The following is a 21,001-nucleotide window of genomic DNA, read 5'->3' as shown; positions in this document are numbered from 1 at the left end:
CTTTGGTGTTTCGCCCAGGTAGGCGTGGTCATACGCCTAACTCTAACGTCAAAACCACGCCTACCTGGGCGAAGCACCTGGGAAAGGGAGAGTCCGCGCTGAGCTCATCGCCGACGAGACGCTCGGGCTCGTGATTGGCTAATCGAAACGTCAGTCTGCGTCCCCCGTCCGCTCAGCCTGAACGGGGCGGGGCGTCTCGCCACTCACGACCGCGCTAACGGGGCCGGATCTCCTTCACAAGGCGGAGTGGTACGTGGCAAGTGTTGCCATGTTCACTTATTATAAGCGACTTTGGACTTGTTTTTTCTGTAAAGTTGCTTGTTAAATATTGCTTAGTTGCGGGTTGCATTTTTTGGGGGCTTGTTTCCTAATGTTGTTTAAACTAGTGGTTCTCAAACATTTTCATGACAAGGATCCCCCTGAATTAATATGTGTTTGTCCATGGTCCCCCATCTGAAAGAATGTTGTGCCAGGGACCCCCATACAAGATTGGGGGTTGTTAAAAATGTTTCACAACATGTTGAACTTCAACATTCTTACATTTCTTACAAGAGTCTTTTTTTTTCAATAGCAGATCTACATGCTCACAACTAGCTATTCCTATTTTGGTTCGTGATCCTGACATAAAATACTGTGTAAGTTGCAACTATTTCAAGTTCAACACAGGGAATCATATAAACTCTTCACATATCAATGCATAGACACACATCGACCTGGTTGCTTATTTCTCACACCGAACCTGGCAACACCGGTCCGTGGCAAGAGAAGGGAGTACTGCGGCAGCTCGGCAGAGCCGCGGAGGGGCATCAAATCCTAATAAAAAAGGTAGGAGTGCGGCTCATTAGTTCGGCCCGTTCTCTCTCTCTCCTCTACTACCAGAGAGCAACGAGAAGGACCCGCATCCTGGCGTGATGCTCCGCTTGAGACCGCAACATTTCAGTTAAAAGATTGTAAGCCGGACAATCAGTTATTATTTTTCTCCAAACGAAAGGAAGAAAAGAAAGAACCCCTCCTTTTGTCTTCTGCTTCTAGAGGTAGGATAAGTTGCCTGGGCGTCTTGTCTTGTACCAGATCGTTTTTTTACTTGACTTACACGTTACTAGGCAACAACACACTCAAAAAGAACATAATCTGTTTTTTTCTGAAAGGGGAGACGTTTTGCTACAATTCAACCTGAGGGGCTGACACCTCTCAAGCTTTGCATCACCTGAGAGGAGAACCCACACGTCGCCAACATGGGGGTAAGCCTGACGATTCCAACTTTTTTTGTTTAAAACTGCGTTGTTAAACCCAGCTGAAGTGACAGAATAGAGCCAGTGATCACTGAACGAAGAACAATGGGCTGATCAATGTGATCACATGTCTATTGTATAATTTCTTCCTGGAGAAGAAGAGCCCTGATGATGAAGGAGTGACATTGAGTCTAATGCGGAATTCATGTTGTAGCCCCGGTCTCTCATCGACTGCGACAAACTGCTGCTGTGTGACGAAACTCTCCTGTCATCGTACTGCAGACAGTCACACACATCCTGTGTGCGACACATGTATAGACCACTTTAAACTTTATAGTCTTGAACTGAATGAAGGTTATATAGGACACGTGTCCTCTGGATCTGATGCTCTTCACGGATGTCAGTTCATCTCTGCCTCTCAGAGATTATTTTTGTCAGGACAGTCATATGAGTGGTAGTAGAGAAGTGTATATATAGAGAGAGAGTTTGTGGTTCAAGGAGGGGACGTCGGCGATAAAGATGCGTCTTTCTTGGGCTCGTTATCTACTGGCACAACGTGGCAGGTCTTTGCGGGCCTAATCGGTTTATTCTAGAAAGCTCTGTGTGAGAGAGAGAGAGAGAGAGAGAGCGAGAGAGAGAGAGAGAGAGAGAGAGACATCTTCATCTATCAGTGTTTGTGGTGTTATTTCCTGTGTATAAATGAACTTTATTGGGCTCAAGGAGGAATGTTACATTACATTACATTATAAAATATGCACTTGGGAGAGCTGCAGTTGGCAGAGCCTGCATGGCACGGACAGCAGCTGTGATGATGATGATGATGATGATGATGATGACGGGCGGTGAGCCTCACGGAGGCTGTATGGAAGCAGCGGGCAGGAGGGGGATGGGAGGAGGGGAGGAGGGTGGGGGGGGGGTGTCTCAGCACGCAACGGCCACGATGACCCATGCGTCATAATGCGGTTACCAGGAATAAGCGCTTCACCAGCTTATTTCCCCTTTAATTTGTGACATAACAGGAGACTCGGTAATCGCCGGCAGTGAACACACACACACACACACACACACACACACACACACACACACACACACACACACACACACACACACACACACACACACACACACACACACACGAGCGGCATATTAAAGAAAAGTGAATAATAGGCTATTAGGCAGCCTATTTCAGGTGCGCACCGTGGTATAGCCTAATTAAGGCTATACCAAGGTGCGCACCTGAAATTTGGCCAAACAAATCGTGCTGATAAAAAAGCTGTCATTTATTTAATTGTTGCACACAGTTGAGAGGCTTTTACAGCACATTTCCCTTGCAAATGAACGTCACCCGGTGAAATTTGGCCCCGTACGTAGGCCTACCCTACTGGAAAATTCCGAGATGCAGATGTGTTGCGGTTGGCAGCTGCAGGGCGGGCTATTGCGCAACTCCCACCCTGCGGATGGGAGTTGTAGTTCTTTAAGTCTGCGACGGTGTTCTGCGGGATAAATCGATGTGATTGCATGACGCTGCAGATCCCCCTATGGGGGCCTATGCGGTGCTGCTGACCGAGCCGAACCGAAGTCCTTCGAGACGGTGTCTTTGATAAAGCGATGAGACATTTGATTTGAGACGCGTGTGTCTTTATGTCGCCTAATTATGGGCAAAGAAAATGAAGCCGACGTGCAGTCGGTGTTCATCCTGGTTCTGGATGGCAGGGCAGAATCCATCAGGCAGCAGTAGGCTGTAGGCACTGCGTCAAACTAGATGCAGAAAAGTGCTTACGCTGTGCTGCTGTGGAGAAGTGAGAACGTGAGAGTGAGCCAGGCAGCCAGCGAGAGAGAGAGAGAGAGAGAGAGAGAGGGGTGGTTTCGAAAATACTTTAATAAAGCCCTCAATATACAGATATGATCAGAAATATCATAAGAATATCACGGGTCTTCTTCTTCTATTGCATTCCCACACACACACGCACACACTGGCGTCCATTCCGGACGCGCTGCCTCTGCGTTCTTGATGTGCATGGCAGAACATCAGAACCAGCTGTTCTTTTCAGCCGAGGCCGCAGGATGCATCTCCTGCGTCAAAAGGGGGGCGGGGCATTTCATGTGGAAATTCCCTGTAAAGAGTGGTGATAGGCTGGCAATATAGAGCCACGCAACTAATGAACTGGGGGGCAAAAGAGCAGTAGAAGATGGTGCCAGAGCAGAGACATTTGGGATGCAAGAGAGAGATGCAACTAGCAGCTAGTGCTCTCTCTCTGTCTGTCTGTGTCTCTCTCTCCCCCCTCTCTCTCTCTCTCTCTCTCTCTCTCTCTCCCCCTCCCCCCCTCTCTCTCTCTCACACCCCTCTCTCTCCCCCCCCTCTCTCTCTCTGTGTTGCACTCGGACAACTTGTGCTGGTGCATTAGCCTAGTACACTCTGGGGGAAGAAGGGGGGAGGACATGCAAAAGGAGGAAAGATAGAGGTAGAGCCGCGGGTCGATGATGGAGAGCCGCACAAGCATGGGACGACCGCTGTGTTTCACCTTCAGACACGTGACAGAGCTAGGAAGGGGGGCGCCATTGTCGATCGAGAGAGAAAGAGAGAAACAGAGGGAGGGGGTATATAAGCAGTGAATAGACTGCAGGTGTAGCGAAGGAGAGAGAGAGAGACATATTTGGAAGTAAAGGTGCAGTGTAAAGGAGGAGGAGGAGGAGGGGTGGAGCGACCTGCCTCTATATCCTGTTACAGAATAATGACCTGAGGCTCACTTTACCAAGGCTCTTGTTACCTCCATACCCCCCTCCCGCTGCGCTTCCCGGGATTGGTTACCACGGATACTGGAGCCAGGTGGGGGTGGGGTGGCGAGAGGGAAGATGGGGGGATGGAGTTGGCATCTCTGTAGTTGTAGGTCATGCACTTATGTTCATGGTGGGGGGAGGGTCACAATGCTTCACTTCTGAGCAGGTGGGGGTATTTAGTCAGAGAGGAAGGTGGGGGTATTGTTGTGGAAGGATTTGTGGGAGGGGGGGCGAGGTTAAGGTGGAGGCAGGTGTCACTGTAGGGAGATGGATGAAGGTGGCAGTAGTAGTGAAGACTAAAGAGGGCGTGGTTAATCCGGTACAGCAGTATATGGTAGAGGGCATAACCTCTGTCTGCTAATAGGTAGTGAGTACTGTGACTAAGCCGTGTCATTACACCAAACCATGTTGCGAAATAAAGATATACAAATGATTCAAAGCCAGGTGTTGATAGGACTCGTGTGTAGGTGTTGTTGGAACAGACACTGCAGGATTTAGCTCAAGGACACTGGCACACTTTGGCTCTTTGCAAGGCTGTAAGCTGCAGCCTTTTGTGTTCCTAACTACTGGGCCTGGCCACACTGCAGCTGTAGGACCTTTGGTGTCGAGGTGTTTGTGAAACAGCAGTGCAAGTCTACTTGTCACTGTGAGTGACCCATGAAGGTTGGCGAACATTCAGCAAAAATAGACGATCTGCAAGCTCACAACAGGTTGCATTTGCGATGCATTTTGAGCTTGTAGATTGGCTATTTTCGGTGAAGATATGTAGTATAGAGGGGGAAAAGGAGGGGTTTTACTGTATAGACCCTCAGGGGAGAGAGTTTAAGTGGTTAAATGAACACTCATGTCATGATTTTGCTGTGTAAGTTTGTCTTGGCTGTTTGTCTGGCTGTAACAGTGGTGACAGTGTTTAGGAGCTTTGGGACCAATATTGTCTGGGCTCTGCAGAGTGCCCATCCCTCTGCCTTTGGTGCAGAGTTCTGCACACACACACACACACACAGCTGGTACACTGCACCGCCCCGTGACTAATCTGTCCCGCACACTCCAGTCGGAACCAATAGGAATGCGGTGTTTGCCAGGTACCCAACCAACCGGCCCGGAAGCCCCTTGACTGACCATGCGAGTCGGCAGTGATGCTTTCAGTCCACAGGGGTCAAAGAAAGGAAAATTGATCTGAATGATCTGACCGACCCCCCCCCCCCCACACACACACACACTCCAAAATACCTTCCTACACATTATGTCGTCTTCAAGCCCTCAAATCAATAGATTTCAGTGTTATTGGGGATGGTGTCCTCAGAGCACTGCTGCTGAAGGACACAGGCCCCGTTGCTACACTGGCTCAGCAAAAAAGACTGCAGTTAGCATGCATGCTAACTGCAATGTCGTTTTCAAGGCCAGGATGCTGATTTTCTCCTCTTCCTCGAATCAAATCAGATACATACTGATACATGTGCACAAAAGGCTTTCTTCTGCCCACATTATCTGTGCTATTAAAGTTCGCTCCACCGGCAAGGTCTTTAGTGTGGGCTTGAGGGAATGCGACATTTATTCTTGTGTGTGGGTAATAAAATGTAAAGGTCATTCGCGTCTCCTTCATACTGTATGTTACTGTAAAATGAGATTAGCCAAGGCACAGTCCTGGATACAGACGGCAGTTTGTCAGCCATTGTGAGGACAGGCCTGATGGTCTCCCATGTTGAGAGAGAGAGAAAGAGAGAGAGGTAGAGAGAGATAGAGAGAGAGTCACAGAAGGGTTAGGTTGCCTGACTACAAAGACATGACTAATTCACAATGTTGTCCTGGGTGATTGTGTTTGTGACTGTTTGTGTGCGTGCGTGCGTGCGTGCGTGCGTGCGTGCGTGCGTGCGTGTGTGTGTGTGTGTGTGTGTGTGTGTGTGTGTGTGTGTGTGTGTGTGTGTGTGTGTGTGTGCGTGCGTGCGTGTGTGTGTGTGTGTGTGTGCGTGTGTGTGTGTTTGTGTGTGTGTGTGAGTGTCTGTCTGTGTGTATCTATGTGATTGTGTGTTTGTGTGTCTGTGTCTAAGTATGTGTGTGTGTGTGTGTGTGTGTGTGTGTGTGTGTGTGTGTGTGTGTGTGTGTGTGTGTGTGTGTGTGTGTGTGTGTGTGTGTGTGTGTGTGTGTGTGTGTGTGTGTGTGTGTGTGTCTGTGGGTACAACAAAGCACTGGGAGTAACACAAGGGGAAGTCACAATAGACAATGGCTATTTATTCAAATCAAAGCAATTTCGTTTTGACAAGGCACTGTTGTATACCTCTGTATTTGTAGCACGCAATGTTGCTGTCCAATGAATGGTCTCTTTCACCCAATGAGTTCATCAACTGTATGATTTGTTACATGCCTGGGCGTCATTATAACATTTATTGAAACAGTCCTCTGTTTGCTGACGTAGTGCAGATTAATATCGTATTCATGGAAACATAATGAATAGATTTTCTGTTTTGCAACCACATGAACCCTATCGTTCCTATTCTGGGGGACGAAAATAGCAGATCTACAAGCTCACAATGTATCAGGTTGCCACGTACATCTGCTATTTTCGGTGCAGAGATTTGGTGCAGAGGGAAAAAAGGATTTGATATTGCACATCTCAAGGTACTCTTCTTAAATCAGCACTACAGTTATTGAGAAATGTCCACTGGAAGCTTAGAATGTTGTAGCAATGCTAATAGAAACAATGGTATCAGATAGCAAGTAAACAAAAAAGTTACTGGCTAAATGGTTCCATTTGTTTCCATTAGCATTGCTACAGCATGCCAAAACGCTTCCAGGGAACATTTCTCAGTAACCGCAGTGCCGATTCTTTAACCTATGTACAAATATATACAGTATAACTATTTTGACAAGAACCTTGAGATGTGCGATATCAAATTGCACATAAAAAAAGAAAACCAAAAAAAAAACGGAACTATTATGTTAAACAGCAGATCATCATACACATCATACATACATCATACATACTGTACATCTGAAGAAAATGTTGTTGCATAGCCATATACTGCGTGCATGTGTGTGTGTGTGTGTGTGTGTTCAGCAGAGAAGCACTCAAGCCTTCTCACATCACAGCAAGATGCCATGTTCACCTACAGACATAAAGAAGCACACACACACACACACACACACACACACACACACACACACACACACACACACACACACACACACACACACACACACACACACACACACACACACACACACACACAGAGTCACAGCTGGCAGGATTGTGCCATCAACCACACGGCCATTCTGTCTTCATTTTTTGCTGTGTTGGATGAGCAGACCAGGAGACTGGAGGTATGGCAGATGGGCAGAACAGGAGAGAGAGAGAGAGAGAGAGGGTGGGCGGGTAATACTCTAATACGATAGGGGCTTAGGTTGTTCGTTTCGTTTAATTGTATTTGTTTAACTATTTCTTGGTTTCATTTGGAGGGAATGTGACTCGCTCTTTGCAGGATGAATACAGTCATAGACATAATCTCTCTGTCAATGTCAGTTTTTGTGCATGTGCGTGAGAGTCAAGAGATTGTCAGTCAATCCTCTCTTTGTAATCTGTTTTTCTTTTCATCTATTGATAATAGATCAGATCTTCTATCAGACCAGTGTGTTTGTGTTTGTGTTAGTGTGTTTACAGGTCTCATTTCAAGGCTGGTTAGAGCAGATTAGTGAAATGAATCGTGCCTTGACTGCCCTCTGTAAAAACACAATCTAATTCTTCATCAGCTGTTAAGAGGAAATGCATTCATTTAATCCCAAAGCAGGGACAAAACATATCCCCACCGGCGATAAAAAAGAATGAACAGAGGAGGGGTTATCAAAAGCAGAAGCACAGATTCCCCCCCCCCCCCCAGCAAATGAAACGATGGAGCTTGCACAAAAACTAATTTCAAACAAAAATCACACCTGTAAACCTGTGATTTGTCAATAAAGATTCTGATTCAAATGGAACCCTGCCTACCATCATCCAGTCAGTGCATTCACCTATAGGCTGGTGTTACCTCACCATTCAATAACTTGGCCAACGTTGAGTTAACCAGTGTTACGTTTTTGACAGAAGAATAGTGTGTAAAGAGAGAGGGAGGGAGAGAAAGAGACAGACAGAGAGAGAGAGAGAGAGAGAGTGAGTAAGATGAGAGAAAGATGGAGACAGAGTCACAAAGAGACAGATGCAGAAAGAGGGGTGAAAGAGACACAGGAAGTAAAAGAGACAGACAAGAACAGCACAGTGAGAAACACTGAGAGAGTCAAAGATAAGCTAGAGAGACAGATTGATATATAGACAAAGAGAGACTACTTGTGAGACAAAGAGCAAGAAAGACGGAGACAAAGAGGAAGTGTTGTGTGAATTTAGTAGACCCTCGATGTGGTGACAGTCCTGAGAGTTTTCCTCTGATTAAGGGCGGTGAGTGTTGATTCAGTTGAGTGGCAAAAGCTCAGAGAACAAGATCACACCAGGCAGTATCACACCACAAGTTCTGAGGGTTATTAAGTACATAGAGAATATATAATATGGTTCATATTACGTGACGAGAAGATATGAATTGTAACAGATATAGAGAGGTATATATATAGATAATATGATATGAATATGTACAAAATAAAACACGATGTTCTACAATGTAGATTAGTTGTCCTTCAACAGTTGCATCGCGGGTCATTGGGCATACAGTGTCCTGATAACCATGGCGTCACAAGTATGTTCATACGCTTCGCTTACGCAGATAAATAAAATAAATACAAAAATAAATAATAATAATAATATGAGAGCGAATCAGTACAAACGTGAAGGTTGTTCTGCACTGTCCATACATGGGGTTGGTGGGGGAGGGTTAAGTATGTCAAGGCTAAAGTATATAACAGGGAAGAAGAGAAGGACAGAGAAAGAGAGAGATAGAGAGAGAGAAAGAGAAAGAGAAAGATAGGGAGAGAGGGAGAAAGAGAGAGAACGATAGAGAGAGAGAGAGAGAGAGACAGGTGTGGTGAGCTAATCCAGACCAGTAATCAGACTAGCTAATCCCAGCACCCTTGTGCCCCGGTGGTCAGGCTGACCCCTCTGGGACCCAGAGCCCCTGCAGAATGCTGCAGGACACAGCAGATGGCCCAATGTCCTTCCAAGGTCACACACACACACACACACACACACACACACACACACACACACACACACACACACACGCACACGCGCACACGCACACGCACACGCACACGCACGCACGCACGCACACGTAAACATGCATAGGCAGATAAACACTGGTGGCCCAGCAGCACATGCTATGGTGCATCCACCTATGCTGCAAACATTGAATCCTGATTTATGCTTACAGTAGCTGCCTCGCACCAAAAATAGCTGATCTACAAGCTGTAGATCAGCTACTTTCTGAGCGAGACACCGGCGTGCAACTAAGCATAAATCAGGCATCACCACCTGAATTACAATCAAAGTAAATCCCTCCCTTGCATAGAGACTAGACATTACACAGACACAGACATGTGTGTGGCTGCGGCCAACCAACTTTTCGCTCATTCACGCTAATGCGTCCAGCTCCTCGTATTAAAAAGATTTATGGATCTATTCTATATTCTACATTTTGCAAGTTACAGATCACAGACTTTGAATTAACTCATAAGTGTGGGTCATACGGCACTGAAAAGGAGCTTGAAATTGCCATATAGTACAGTGATGTACTGTATGCTTCAAGTCAAATGCCATAAAGACTTGGAACTGTGGAAATTTTAGAATGCAACCACGTGTCCACTTAGTCATATGAAAATACCATGACAGTGACTCATAGGAAGTGCTTTAACCATTAGGTATGTGTAAGTATTGACTCATATCCAGTGTATACATACATGTAGCTGTGACTCTGGGCCTCTTTCCTTTGTGTTTCTGCTGTGGTTATATGCCTAAACTCTTAACCTTTTAACCTCACAAAAACTATGCCTAAACCTAACCCTAACCCTAACCCTAACCTCACAGAAACATGGCTAAACCTAACCTCAAAACCACGCCCACCTGAGCGAAACACCCGGAAAAGATGGAGTTTGGTGACTCTGTGTGCTTATCTCTTACAGCAGCAGGTGAAGGAAGTGTATAGTGGCGGGTAGCATTTACAAAACCACTTCCTTGTTGCAGTTCCATGTGTGAAGAAACTGATCTGTCAATCAGTGCTCTCACTTCTCTCTTTCTGCATCCGTGTGTGTGTGTGAGTGTGTGTGTGTGTGTGTGTGTGTGTGTGTGTGTGTGTGAGAGTGTGAGTGTGTGTGCCTGTGACTACCCCCTGCCATACCCCAGGATGCTTGGTGTTTCCCCTGTGCGTGCGATCAGAGGGGAGAGGCAGGGCAGATGCCACACCTCGTGCCCACATAGTGTAGGGCCCACCGTTCACTGGGCAAGCCCAGGCCTGTTGTCCCTAACGCGCTGTTCTCAGATCTGCTGGTGCAGCTCCTAAGAGGCACATGCACCCCTACTGTATGGCACTATCTTACCGATATATATATATAGAGCAAATATCATTTTAATTGCCAAGTGAGAAAATCATCAGTTACTGCTTGGTTGGTTGAAGCTGATCTCAGCATTATGTTAAAACTAAAAACCCAATCAATTTGAAAACACCTGATGTTACATACCTGATAGAGAGTTTAGTTTACTCTTTTCATTCACATTTCTATATTGTTAATATAACAGTTAATCTAAATAATCAATGTAATAAATCATAAAAATATTTTTATTTCTTTATTTTTGCTCATTTTGATATCAAAATGAGCAAAAATAGACAGGGGGGGAAAAACACATAGAGGGTGCAACACATAGACACATTGTCTAACGGAAACAGCAACTCTCAGTCTGAATCATCGAAAGTACAAGTACAAGTGACTTTTCAAACGTGATTTAAACACAGGCAAGGTTTGAGACGCTCTAACATTACGGGAGGAGGAATTCATTTAGCTCCTCTATACTGAAAACAATTGCTTTCATTTGTCTCTTATCTCTTATCTTTTACTCAGCAAACACCTACTCTGCCTGTCTGTCTCCCTTTGTCTCACTTTGTCTCTGTCTCTCACTAATGTTTTAGTCTCTGTCTCTCCTCCACCAGTTGTCTGTCTCTCTCTTTGTCCACCTAAATGTATCTATGTCTCTGTCTCTCTCCACCGCCCCCCCCCCCCCCCCCCCTCTCTCTCTCCCTCTCCCTCCCTGTCGCAATGCGTGTAGATGTTGCGCAGACAGACTGAAGCCAACACAATGACTCACCTCTGCTCAGCCGATGAGAAGAGCCTTATGTGGCCCCGATATGAGGAACTATCTGTTTTCTAACACACACACACACACACACACACACACACACCGCATCACAGCAGTGACTACAGTGTCTCCTTACACGTACATTAATTATTGCTGTTCTCAGATCAGATCAGGGGGACATAGACTCCAGCACCAGGCCACACTGACAGTGAGCTTCCGTCTCCGTGCAGATGGGAATACCAGTCGCCATGGTTACCTGACCTCCAAACACACTTATCAGCTGTCAGGGGACAAATTGCTACGAGTTACTTGGCTGGTCCAGACAGACTAACAGAATCTGTAAGGACTATGTGTTCAATTTCATTTAGTTTTCAATACGGTTTTACGATCGAAACAAGACACATTTTATTTAGCCTGGCAGGGAAATTGGATTAGTATAGTAGTATCTACTATGAGTGATGACATTATGTTATTCACACACATTAACCACCTAAATCCCAGCATCCGTATTCTGGGGAAAACCTTTGCAGAAAATAACAGATGGACAAGCTTGTGAGCTTGTCCATCTGCTATTTTCAGCAAAGATATTTAGTGTAGAGCAAAAACAGAGCCCTGAGGGACTCCGGTCAACCAAGTATAGGGATTAAGTGGTCAAATCCCCCAAATGGACCCACCCAGACCCTTACAGCTGGTGAAGCTTCAAATGGCTCCAGGTTCTGGGCGTGTCAATCACTGAGAGGAAGGCAGTGTCAAGTCAGTCTGTCAGTCTGTCTGTGTGTGTGTGTGTGTGTGTGTGTGTGTGTGTGTGTGTGTGTGTGTGTGTGTGTGTGTGTGTGTGTGTGTGTGTGTGTGTGTGTGTGTGTGTGTGTGTGTGTGACAGACATAGCGTGTGTAATTCCAGACTCCTGACTGTGTTTCCTTCGCCTTGGAGCGAAGAGGGACGCATGACTGTATGTTTAATTAATGACAAAAATAGCAGATCTACAAATCTCACAATGCTTCGCGTGCGATCGCGTAGTGAGTTTGCACATCTGTTATTTCCGGCAGGCTTCGACCTGCCTCCTTGCAGACTGCAGACCTACAAAGAAATGTTACGCATACACAGGCATGCACACAGTCGTGCAATGTGCCTGAAAATATGTAAACACATACTACATACTACATACACACAAACTTTTTCTCAATGCTCTCGACTTACAATACATACAAGATGCTTGTGATGTAGAAGCATGCAGTGTATACATACTCAATTATTACTATATCTCTATTGAGATATTTGTTTAACAAGGGTTGTGGACAGACAACATAAACACATAGACAAACTTAAAGACAGACAGACAGCTGAAAGACTACCTGTGACTGCATTTTGCCTTGTAACCAAGACAACTGCCATCAAGACATGTCTTGTTGGGTAAGCAGTGTGTGTGTGTGTGTGTGTGTGTGTGTGTGTGTGTGTGTGTGTGTGTGTGTGTGTGTGTGTGTGTGTGTGTGTGTGTGTGTGTGTGTGTGTGTGTGTGTGTGTGTGTGTGTGTGTGTGTGTGTAGTGTGTGCGTAGGCGGGCAAGGAGATGCTAACCCGTCATTAATGATTGAGTGCCAGAATCGGGCACACATGCTCACAAATACATGGACTCACTCTCTCTCTCTCTTACACAAAGCACATGCACTCTTTGCATACTGTAGACAATGTAAATAGTGAGTACCGCCTCCTCCTCCTTTCTCGGTGGGAGGAGCTTACTTGATCACTAACGCACGCATGCACGCACGCATGCACACACACACACACACACACACACACACACACACACACACACACACACACACACACACACACACACACACACACACACACACACACACACACACACACACACACACACACTTAAGGACTGACACAGGTCTCTCAGAGAGTGTAATCTGTCAGTGCAAGAGGAAACAGACACATGACACTCACACACATGCACGCGCACACACACACACACACACACACACACACACACACACACACACACACACACACACACACACACACACACACACACATATGCACGGACACCCACCCTAAACGTGGTTGTGCAATCTATTAGAGTGGGGTCACAGTGGGTCAAACAGTGACACACAGCCAACAGATGAAGAGCGCTGGTCAATATCTAATTAGAAGTGTGACAGAGGAGTGACAACACCTCCTCTCTTTATCTCCACCTCTCCGTCTCTCTCTTTCTCCCCATCTGCTTCACCTCCCACTGTGCTCTCTCTTTCCATCTGTGTCATCCTGCCTGTCTCTCTCCATCCATTTATGTCCATCTCTTCTTCTCACCAAACCTCCCATTATTTTGCAACGTTGGTGGCATTTGTCCCCAACTTCCTACTTGCCTTTCATTTGTCATGCTTGACAAAAATGGGGGGAAATGGCAAAAATGTAAAGAAAGTAATGCTATACTGCTGTATATCATCAAAACAAAATGTAACCACTCCAACCCAGCTAGCATCCCTATTCTGGGGCTAACATTTGGCGAAGATATTTAGTGTAGTGTGAAAATGGCGAGGAGGCCCAATATAGAACTCTTTGGAATCTGGTCAACTTTTAAGCGATTAAAACATCATACGGTGGTGTACTATAGTCCAAAAATTTGTGCATCTCTCTGTTCATCTGTGTGTACATCTTAATGTTCCATATGTACGCAGGTGTGTTGTGTGGGGGCTAACAATGCCTGTCTAGATACGTATTGACCCCCACAGTAACCCTACACCTCTGTAAGCCCACCTGCCACTCTGCTCCCTGTTAGACTACAGTGTTTGATTAGCCGGCGATTAGGATCTGATTATGTCCGCATTGTGTATTCTCCACGGCTAGACAGAGATATAGAGACGTCATTCATTGACTCAATCAAACCTGTATACTTTTAACATGCAGAAAGACACACTGACTCGTGCAAAAAGGTGCACACACACTGAGATGTACACGCACACACACACACACACACACACACGCACACGCACATAGCCAGGGCCTGGTAAGCAGCAGTACTTTTCCATTGTATTGTTTTTATCACCACCTCTGTTCTGCCTTTGGCCTGCCTTGCCTGTCTGGTCTTGCTGCAGTGTGCACCTTTCATACTTAACACAGCGTCTGCTCCTATTTACTATCGCCCACGTATTCGATCCCAATGTGTGAGAAGAAGGCGTTTGCCTTTCATTGATGGCTTTGGTTCCTATAGGCATGCCCACATCATGTCTGGACCTGAAAAGCATCCGGGAAGACCAGTCTTTTTATTTGGCGGGTAAAAATTCCAGAGTCAGACATCGCAATTTGAGATTTCACAAGAACTTAACAGTGCAAGACTCTCAGTTATACTTTCAGTGGTATGAGCAGTGACACGTTGATTGTCAACCGCAGGAAGTATGTGCCAAGGTTCGAGTGTGTGTGTTTTGGTGTGTTGGTTGGTGCGTGTGCTAACAGCCGGCACTAGGAGCTGTTTAATCCTATCAACTGCCTACCATCTGGATACATACATACTGTAGATTAGTGGGGTTGGGACTTTTTAGGAACAAAAGAACCTACATTAGATCACTTTATCATTGTACTCAACCGAGTTGAGTAAACATACTGATTTAACAACAGAAGGAAATAGGGTTCAGTTAAGGGTCATAGTAATTATTATTAGTGAGAAAATTTATGAGAAAAGCAAACAAAATTCAGGGCTCAACATGGCGGTCTTGTCAAAATATTATGACTTGATTTTACCACTAGAGGGTGGTGTTGTCAGAACAGGTGTTTTCTGCTGCAAAGGAATACATTCTTACAGTCCTCAATGCAATCTTAACCTTTCCCCCGGACCTTTGACTCCCTGTCACATGCTACCAACCCCTAATCCCTGAATTAACACACCTAGCGTGGCTATTGATAATCACTTGTACGGCCATTGACATTTGTGTCTCTGTTCTGGTGACAAATACGTATCTTCTGTGTCATTGTGGACCATGCTAGTGTCGCTGTCATCAATTATGGCTTCAGTGCACCCTTAACCCCTTGCACTCCAAACCTTCATTCTAATATATATCTATCAACCGCATTGATCCAGCACATGGGCCAATTTCCTCGATGACCAGCCCGTGTCAACGAAGGGCCCGTCCGCTGGGACCGCCGTCACTGTGCAGGGTCTCCCTGGGAGACATTGTGGCTCCTCTCTTTTGTCAACTCTGACCTTTGATCAGAGGACTTTTGTATTGATCGGGAGCGGGAGCACAGGCTGCTTTCTTTCCGGACACAGAGATAGAGTTACAGTCATAGAGACAGAGAAGTTAGAATGTGCAGCGCTGGAGCATCGTATTTATAGACACACTCTCTTTCTAGTTTTTTGACAAGATCAGCTGAATCCTGAATTATTTGATTTTTTAAAGATATTGCTTGAACTTTGTCTGCCTTTATTGATAGTCTGCAGTGTGAGAGACAGGAAATAGGGAGAAAGAGGCAGGGAGTGACAGGCAACATGAAAGTGTGCATGCATACAGTATATTTGTGTGTGTATGTGTGTTAGTGCATCTGTTTTAAGCCCTTTACACACATGCAGCACATATACTCTCTCCACATCAAAGTCTCACTGATGGATCTGCTTTAGTGGAATAGAACAGACTAGAATCTAATTACAAGTCTTTGATGACTCAATACTCTCTCTCTCTCTCTCTCTGGTCCTTTATGTTGGCAGCATACATGGCTGATGTGAAAGACATGATAAGTTGTGACAGGTTTTGATTAGGTTTTGATGTGTCCATCGGTGTGTGTGTTGTGAACATCAGAGCGAGAATCATTTTATATAACTGTAGATCAAATAGAGTTTAGACAGACAGCGCAGAGCACAGATGGTTGAGTCATTATGAGACCGGGGCTAATTGAATTTCCATTATGCTCATTGATGATTGTATAGCATTTCTTTGCACCTGTGCATCAAATGCAATGCCTTTCTTTAACTCTTTTTCTAAGTCACTCCCAGCAAGCCACTTCAGACGGGAACAAGATTATTTACTGTACATTGAGAGAGAAATCTGTCAAGGACATGAAGTTAAAAGGCTTCTTCTCTATAGTGGTAAAAAGGCCAAATAGCGGCAAGACAATGAAGCCGTCCAAATAAGTTCAAAGAGCAGACATGTTAAGTGTTTCGTTCCAAAATATGCATGCACTGATTGGAAAAGAAATATTTGCTTATGCATAATCATAGCTGGTAAGTATGTAAAGCACATGTTAGGCCAGTGTTATGATACATTTGTAAAACAACCAATTTGTTATGCATTTGAACGTAGAACATTGCTTTTCAACGTCAGTACTGATGGTTAGCAGATGTTTCCCATTAAGGACACAACGTTTTGGAACGAAAGGCTTAATTTTCATGTCCCATGAGCAGTGAGGATCCCTAGTCCCTTAGTCCCCAGGCATTTGTCAAACATGTGTGTATGTCTATAGTATGGGCGGTCAGACAGTTACCGCGTTGCCACCACACAGGACAAAGACCGCTCCCCAAAGAAGAAGAAGGGCGAGAAGAAGGACATGGACGAACTGAAGAAGGAAGTGCCCATTGTAAGTACAACAAGTTTGTCTGTGTTATCTCTTATTGGTGCTGAAAGATGGGTTTGGTGCCAATTCACTGTCAATGTAATCTGCTACATGCACACTACAGCTATTATACTACTAATGGCGCTGATACAACTTCAACACTACTATATATATATATATATATATATATACACACACACACACACACACACACACACACACACACACACACACACACACACACACACACATACACTTACACACAAAATAACAATAATAATAATAATATTTGATTAACCTTATTACAGATAATTCTTACTGTAATGACTCATAATTGATTCATTACATTACATTATCCACATTATGTTCTCAATAACTACAATTTTTGTTTGCATGAGAAGTATTTGACTTCACCCAGAATATCAGTTGAAAGTGAATAGGCACCAAATGAGAGAATGTGGTGGAGAGAGGGAAAATGTTCCCCGATACAGGACAAAAGAATGACTGTAGGTGGTAACAGGGGCGACCTGTTATCGGAGGGTCGTCAGTTCGATCCCACATTCCTGCCGAAGTGTCCTTGAGCGAGACAGGCAGCCCCTCACCGCTCAGGTGATATGCACGCGTGTAGTCAACTTAGAATTACACTGTGTGTAATTCATCTCTATAGTCCATGAATATATGCTGTATATTACTATTTTAGAACTCACATTTTAAGCCTTAAATTAAGCTAGTCTTGAATATGTTTTTGTACTATTGCCTTTGTGTGTATACAGTAACAACGTATGCTGTTTAAAATGGCACTGCACTAAACACCTATGGAGATCACTAACCATCTCTGTCTCCTTCTTCCTTTAGACGGAACACAAGATGTCTATAGAAGAAGTATGCAGGAAATTCAACACTGACATTGTCCAGGTGAGTTTCGTTTACGTCATGGTGTTCTGTTCACTTATGTCCATAATATATGCTAGACTAGAGTATATACTGTGGGCCCTATCTTGCGCACCGCCTTACCCCTTATCCCTAAACGTATTAGCCATATTTGACTATTTTTAAAAACATTTTCAAATGGTACAACTAGCCGATCTACATTGACACGTTGTGAGCTTGTAGATCGGCTATATGAACTATTTTTAAATGTTTTTTAAAATAGTAAAGAATGGCAAAAAAGTTTAGGGATAAGCGGTAAGGCAGCACGCAAGAAAGGGCCCTGTGTGTATACCTGTATGTACTGTTCCAGTAACTGGCCACTAGATGGTAGTATGATACTTTTAAAGGATGGTATTACACTTGCCCACAGTCACGCTCTGTACACAGTACAATAGCAATGGAAGCTTTTCACAGACATTTTGACAGGTAAACTCAATTAACATCAATTGTGAGTGTGTTTCATTAAGGTGTTTCTGTGTGCCATCATCATGAAGGTAACTGTACAGCAGCTGTCCATGCTGGTACACAGTAACACCTAAATTAAACACATCATCAACAAATGTTATTTCCATCAGCAGTGATACCTGTCAAAATAAATTAACAATAAATGTACACATTGTCTAGTCATTCTTCTTTAAAAATGTAATATAATGGAGGTGCTGATGGCCAAGTGGTTAAGGCGCATACCACATAGGCTTTGATGCCTGATAGCATGTCCAGGGTTCAATTCCTGAGCCTGGAGGCGTATTTGGTGCACGTCACTCCCCAGACTCTCTCCCTGTTTCTCGTCTCTCTCCATTAAGGCAGAAAAGTCCTAAAATGTCTGCTCCTTTCCCCCTGTTCCAGGGTCTGACCGCGGCGAAAGCGGCAGAGTTTTTGATCAGGGACGGCCCCAACTGTCTCACCCCACCCCCCCAAACCCCTGAGTGGGTCAAGTTCTGTCGCCAGCTATTTGGTGGTTTCTCCATGCTGCTGTGGACTGGCGCCCTCCTCTGCTTCCTGGCTTACGCCATCCAGGCTGCTACTGAGGACGAACCTGCAGGAGACAATGTGAGACACGTTAAACACGCACATGCACACGCACGCACACACACACACACACACACACACACACACACACACACACACACACACACACACACATACGCGCGCGCACTCACACACACACACACACACACACACACACACACACGCACACACGCACACACGCACACACACACTTACAGGCGTACATACAGTACACTGTATACCGATGTGTATACATTTATTATTTATACACTGATTTTTACTGGGTATAATGTGTATATTCACTGTAGACTGACTGTTCTGTTCTACCCATACTACTTGGAGTAGATTTTCTATGAACAATTTTGGATCTTTTTTCTTATACCAGTTAATATACTGTTGTTCAGTTGGACAACACATACTTATAATTCAGTATCTACACTGGTTGAAAGCTTCACCATGCTAATTCCCAGGCAGCCCAAATATCTATCTATCTGTTTATTTAAATATGTATGCACACCATCCCAGGCTCTTAGAAAAAAAGCAATGACAGGATAAACGTTTGGCAGGATTGCAACTATTTACATGTTATATATATATACAGGGTATAACAAATATCAGTCACTTTTGGGACGATTAGCAGCATTTTTCCCAAAACTATTTAAATAGTGTACAAAAAAGGTAGCAGCTCTGTTTATATTTGCAGTAGGTCTATGTCAGAGGTCCACTCAGTACAGGAAACCCAATTGTTAGTAGTCATGAGGGTGGTTGTGTTACATTGGCTAACCTTCACAAATCTTGCTGCTGTGTTCGCACATTGTTGCATTTCTCCTAGTAGGTATGGGAGTTTTTTTTTTACGTTGGTCTTGTTTTCAAACTCACTTTGGGTGTATCTCTCTCTCTCTCTCTCTCTCTCTCTCTCTCTCTCTCTCTCTCTCTCTCTCTCTCTCTCTCTCTCTCCCCCCCCCCCCTCCCCCCCTGTCCCCCCCGCTCCTCTCTCTGCAGTTGTATCTAGGTATTGTGCTCACATGTGTCGTCGTCGTCACCGGGTGCTTCTCATACTTCCAGGAGGCCAAAAGCTCCAAAATCATGGAGTCTTTCAAGAACATGGTGCCTCAGGTATACACATCTCATTCTGAACCCATGTATGTGTAACTGTGCCGTCAAATGAAGGCTAATTTATGTAATCTTGATCTATTTTTGGCGAAGTATAAATCGGGCTTTAGCCTTCCACATACACTCTCAAGAGAGAGCGTCTGTCATGACAACACAGTTATATCTGCTCTGGCTTGTACCATCTTGCCCTCTCCACAATAAACGTGTTTGTGCCATCTACCTGACCAGGTGTGACTGCTTAAATCAGCCATCATCCACACCACAATTATTTATCCAAATACCTTTATTTTTTTATTACACACTTTTACTACAAATCCTGTTTGGCAATGCATCATTTTGATAATTGAATTTAACATGTGCATTTAGTCCTTCTGTATATTGTCTGCCAGAGTAGTCCAAAGTGTTCTACGAAACTACAAGACTTGTTTACTACACAGTAAAATCCTAAAAAAGATTAGGCATAAGGGACAAGATAGGGCCCTCAGTGTCCACATGGACCCGTATTGAGTATATAACCTATTCACTCACATGAACAGAAGCAGACTCAATAAATATGCGTGTGTATGCTGTGCGTGGGTGCACTTTTGACCACTGCTCCCTGTGTCACTGCAGCAAGCGTTGGTGATCCGCGAGGGGGAGAAGGTACAGATCAACGCCGAGGAGGTTGTGGCTGGAGACATGATAGAGGTGAAGGGAGGAGACAGGATCCCTGCTGACATCAGGGTGGTCTCTGCTCACGGCTGCAAGGTGGGCCTACACATGCACGCAGCACACACATGATGTTTAGTAGTTTATAAGTAAGAGGTAAGATTATGCACACAAATGTAGACACACTGACGTTAATTATTTTGCCTCATCCCAATAGGTGGATAACTCCTCACTGACAGGTGAATCAGAACCCCAGAGTAGGTCACCTGACTGTACCCATGACAACCCTCTGGAGACCCGCAACGTCGCTTTCTTCTCTACCAACTGTGTGGAAGGTATGCTGACCACTAAAGTGTGTCTCCGTAGAATAAGTATTGGTTTAAAATGTTTGGTCACTCGTGCGTGGCAATGAATAAATCACAAGAACACACTGCTGGCCATTTTTTTCTTACTTCATGCTATGAGGTGTGAAGTTCTTACTCCA

At 44.8% G+C, this 21,001-nt stretch overlaps 1 protein-coding gene across 2 annotated transcripts in view; it reads left to right on the top strand.

The window, feature by feature from the left end:
• Positions 1-829: 829 nt before the first annotated feature.
• The window catches only part of atp1a3b (ATPase Na+/K+ transporting subunit alpha 3b), a 29,647-nt gene continuing 9,475 nt past the window's right edge, over positions 830-21,001 (top strand). Inside the window, exons 1-8 of one of the 2 annotated variants that reach the window (XM_080427045.1) lie at positions 830-1,034; positions 1,149-1,241; positions 16,729-16,842; positions 17,674-17,733; positions 18,595-18,798; positions 19,759-19,872; positions 20,482-20,616; positions 20,735-20,852. In XM_080427045.1, coding sequence (XP_080283171.1) covers positions 1,236-1,241; positions 16,729-16,842; positions 17,674-17,733; positions 18,595-18,798; positions 19,759-19,872; positions 20,482-20,616; positions 20,735-20,852 — 751 coding nt within the window. In that variant the 5' untranslated portion in view covers positions 830-1,034; positions 1,149-1,235. The remainder of the gene's footprint in view (positions 1,035-1,148; positions 1,242-16,728; positions 16,843-17,673; positions 17,734-18,594; positions 18,799-19,758; positions 19,873-20,481; positions 20,617-20,734; positions 20,853-21,001) is intronic. The other variant, XM_080427046.1, reaches the window with a different exon arrangement.

This window comes from Gymnoscopelus braueri (assembly GCF_963280865.1).
Source record: "Gymnoscopelus braueri genome assembly, chromosome: 4".
Classification (NCBI taxonomy): Eukaryota; Metazoa; Chordata; class Actinopteri; order Myctophiformes; family Myctophidae; genus Gymnoscopelus; species Gymnoscopelus braueri.
Note: the sequence above shows the minus strand (reverse complement) of the source record. Positions and strands in the feature narration are given on the sequence as shown.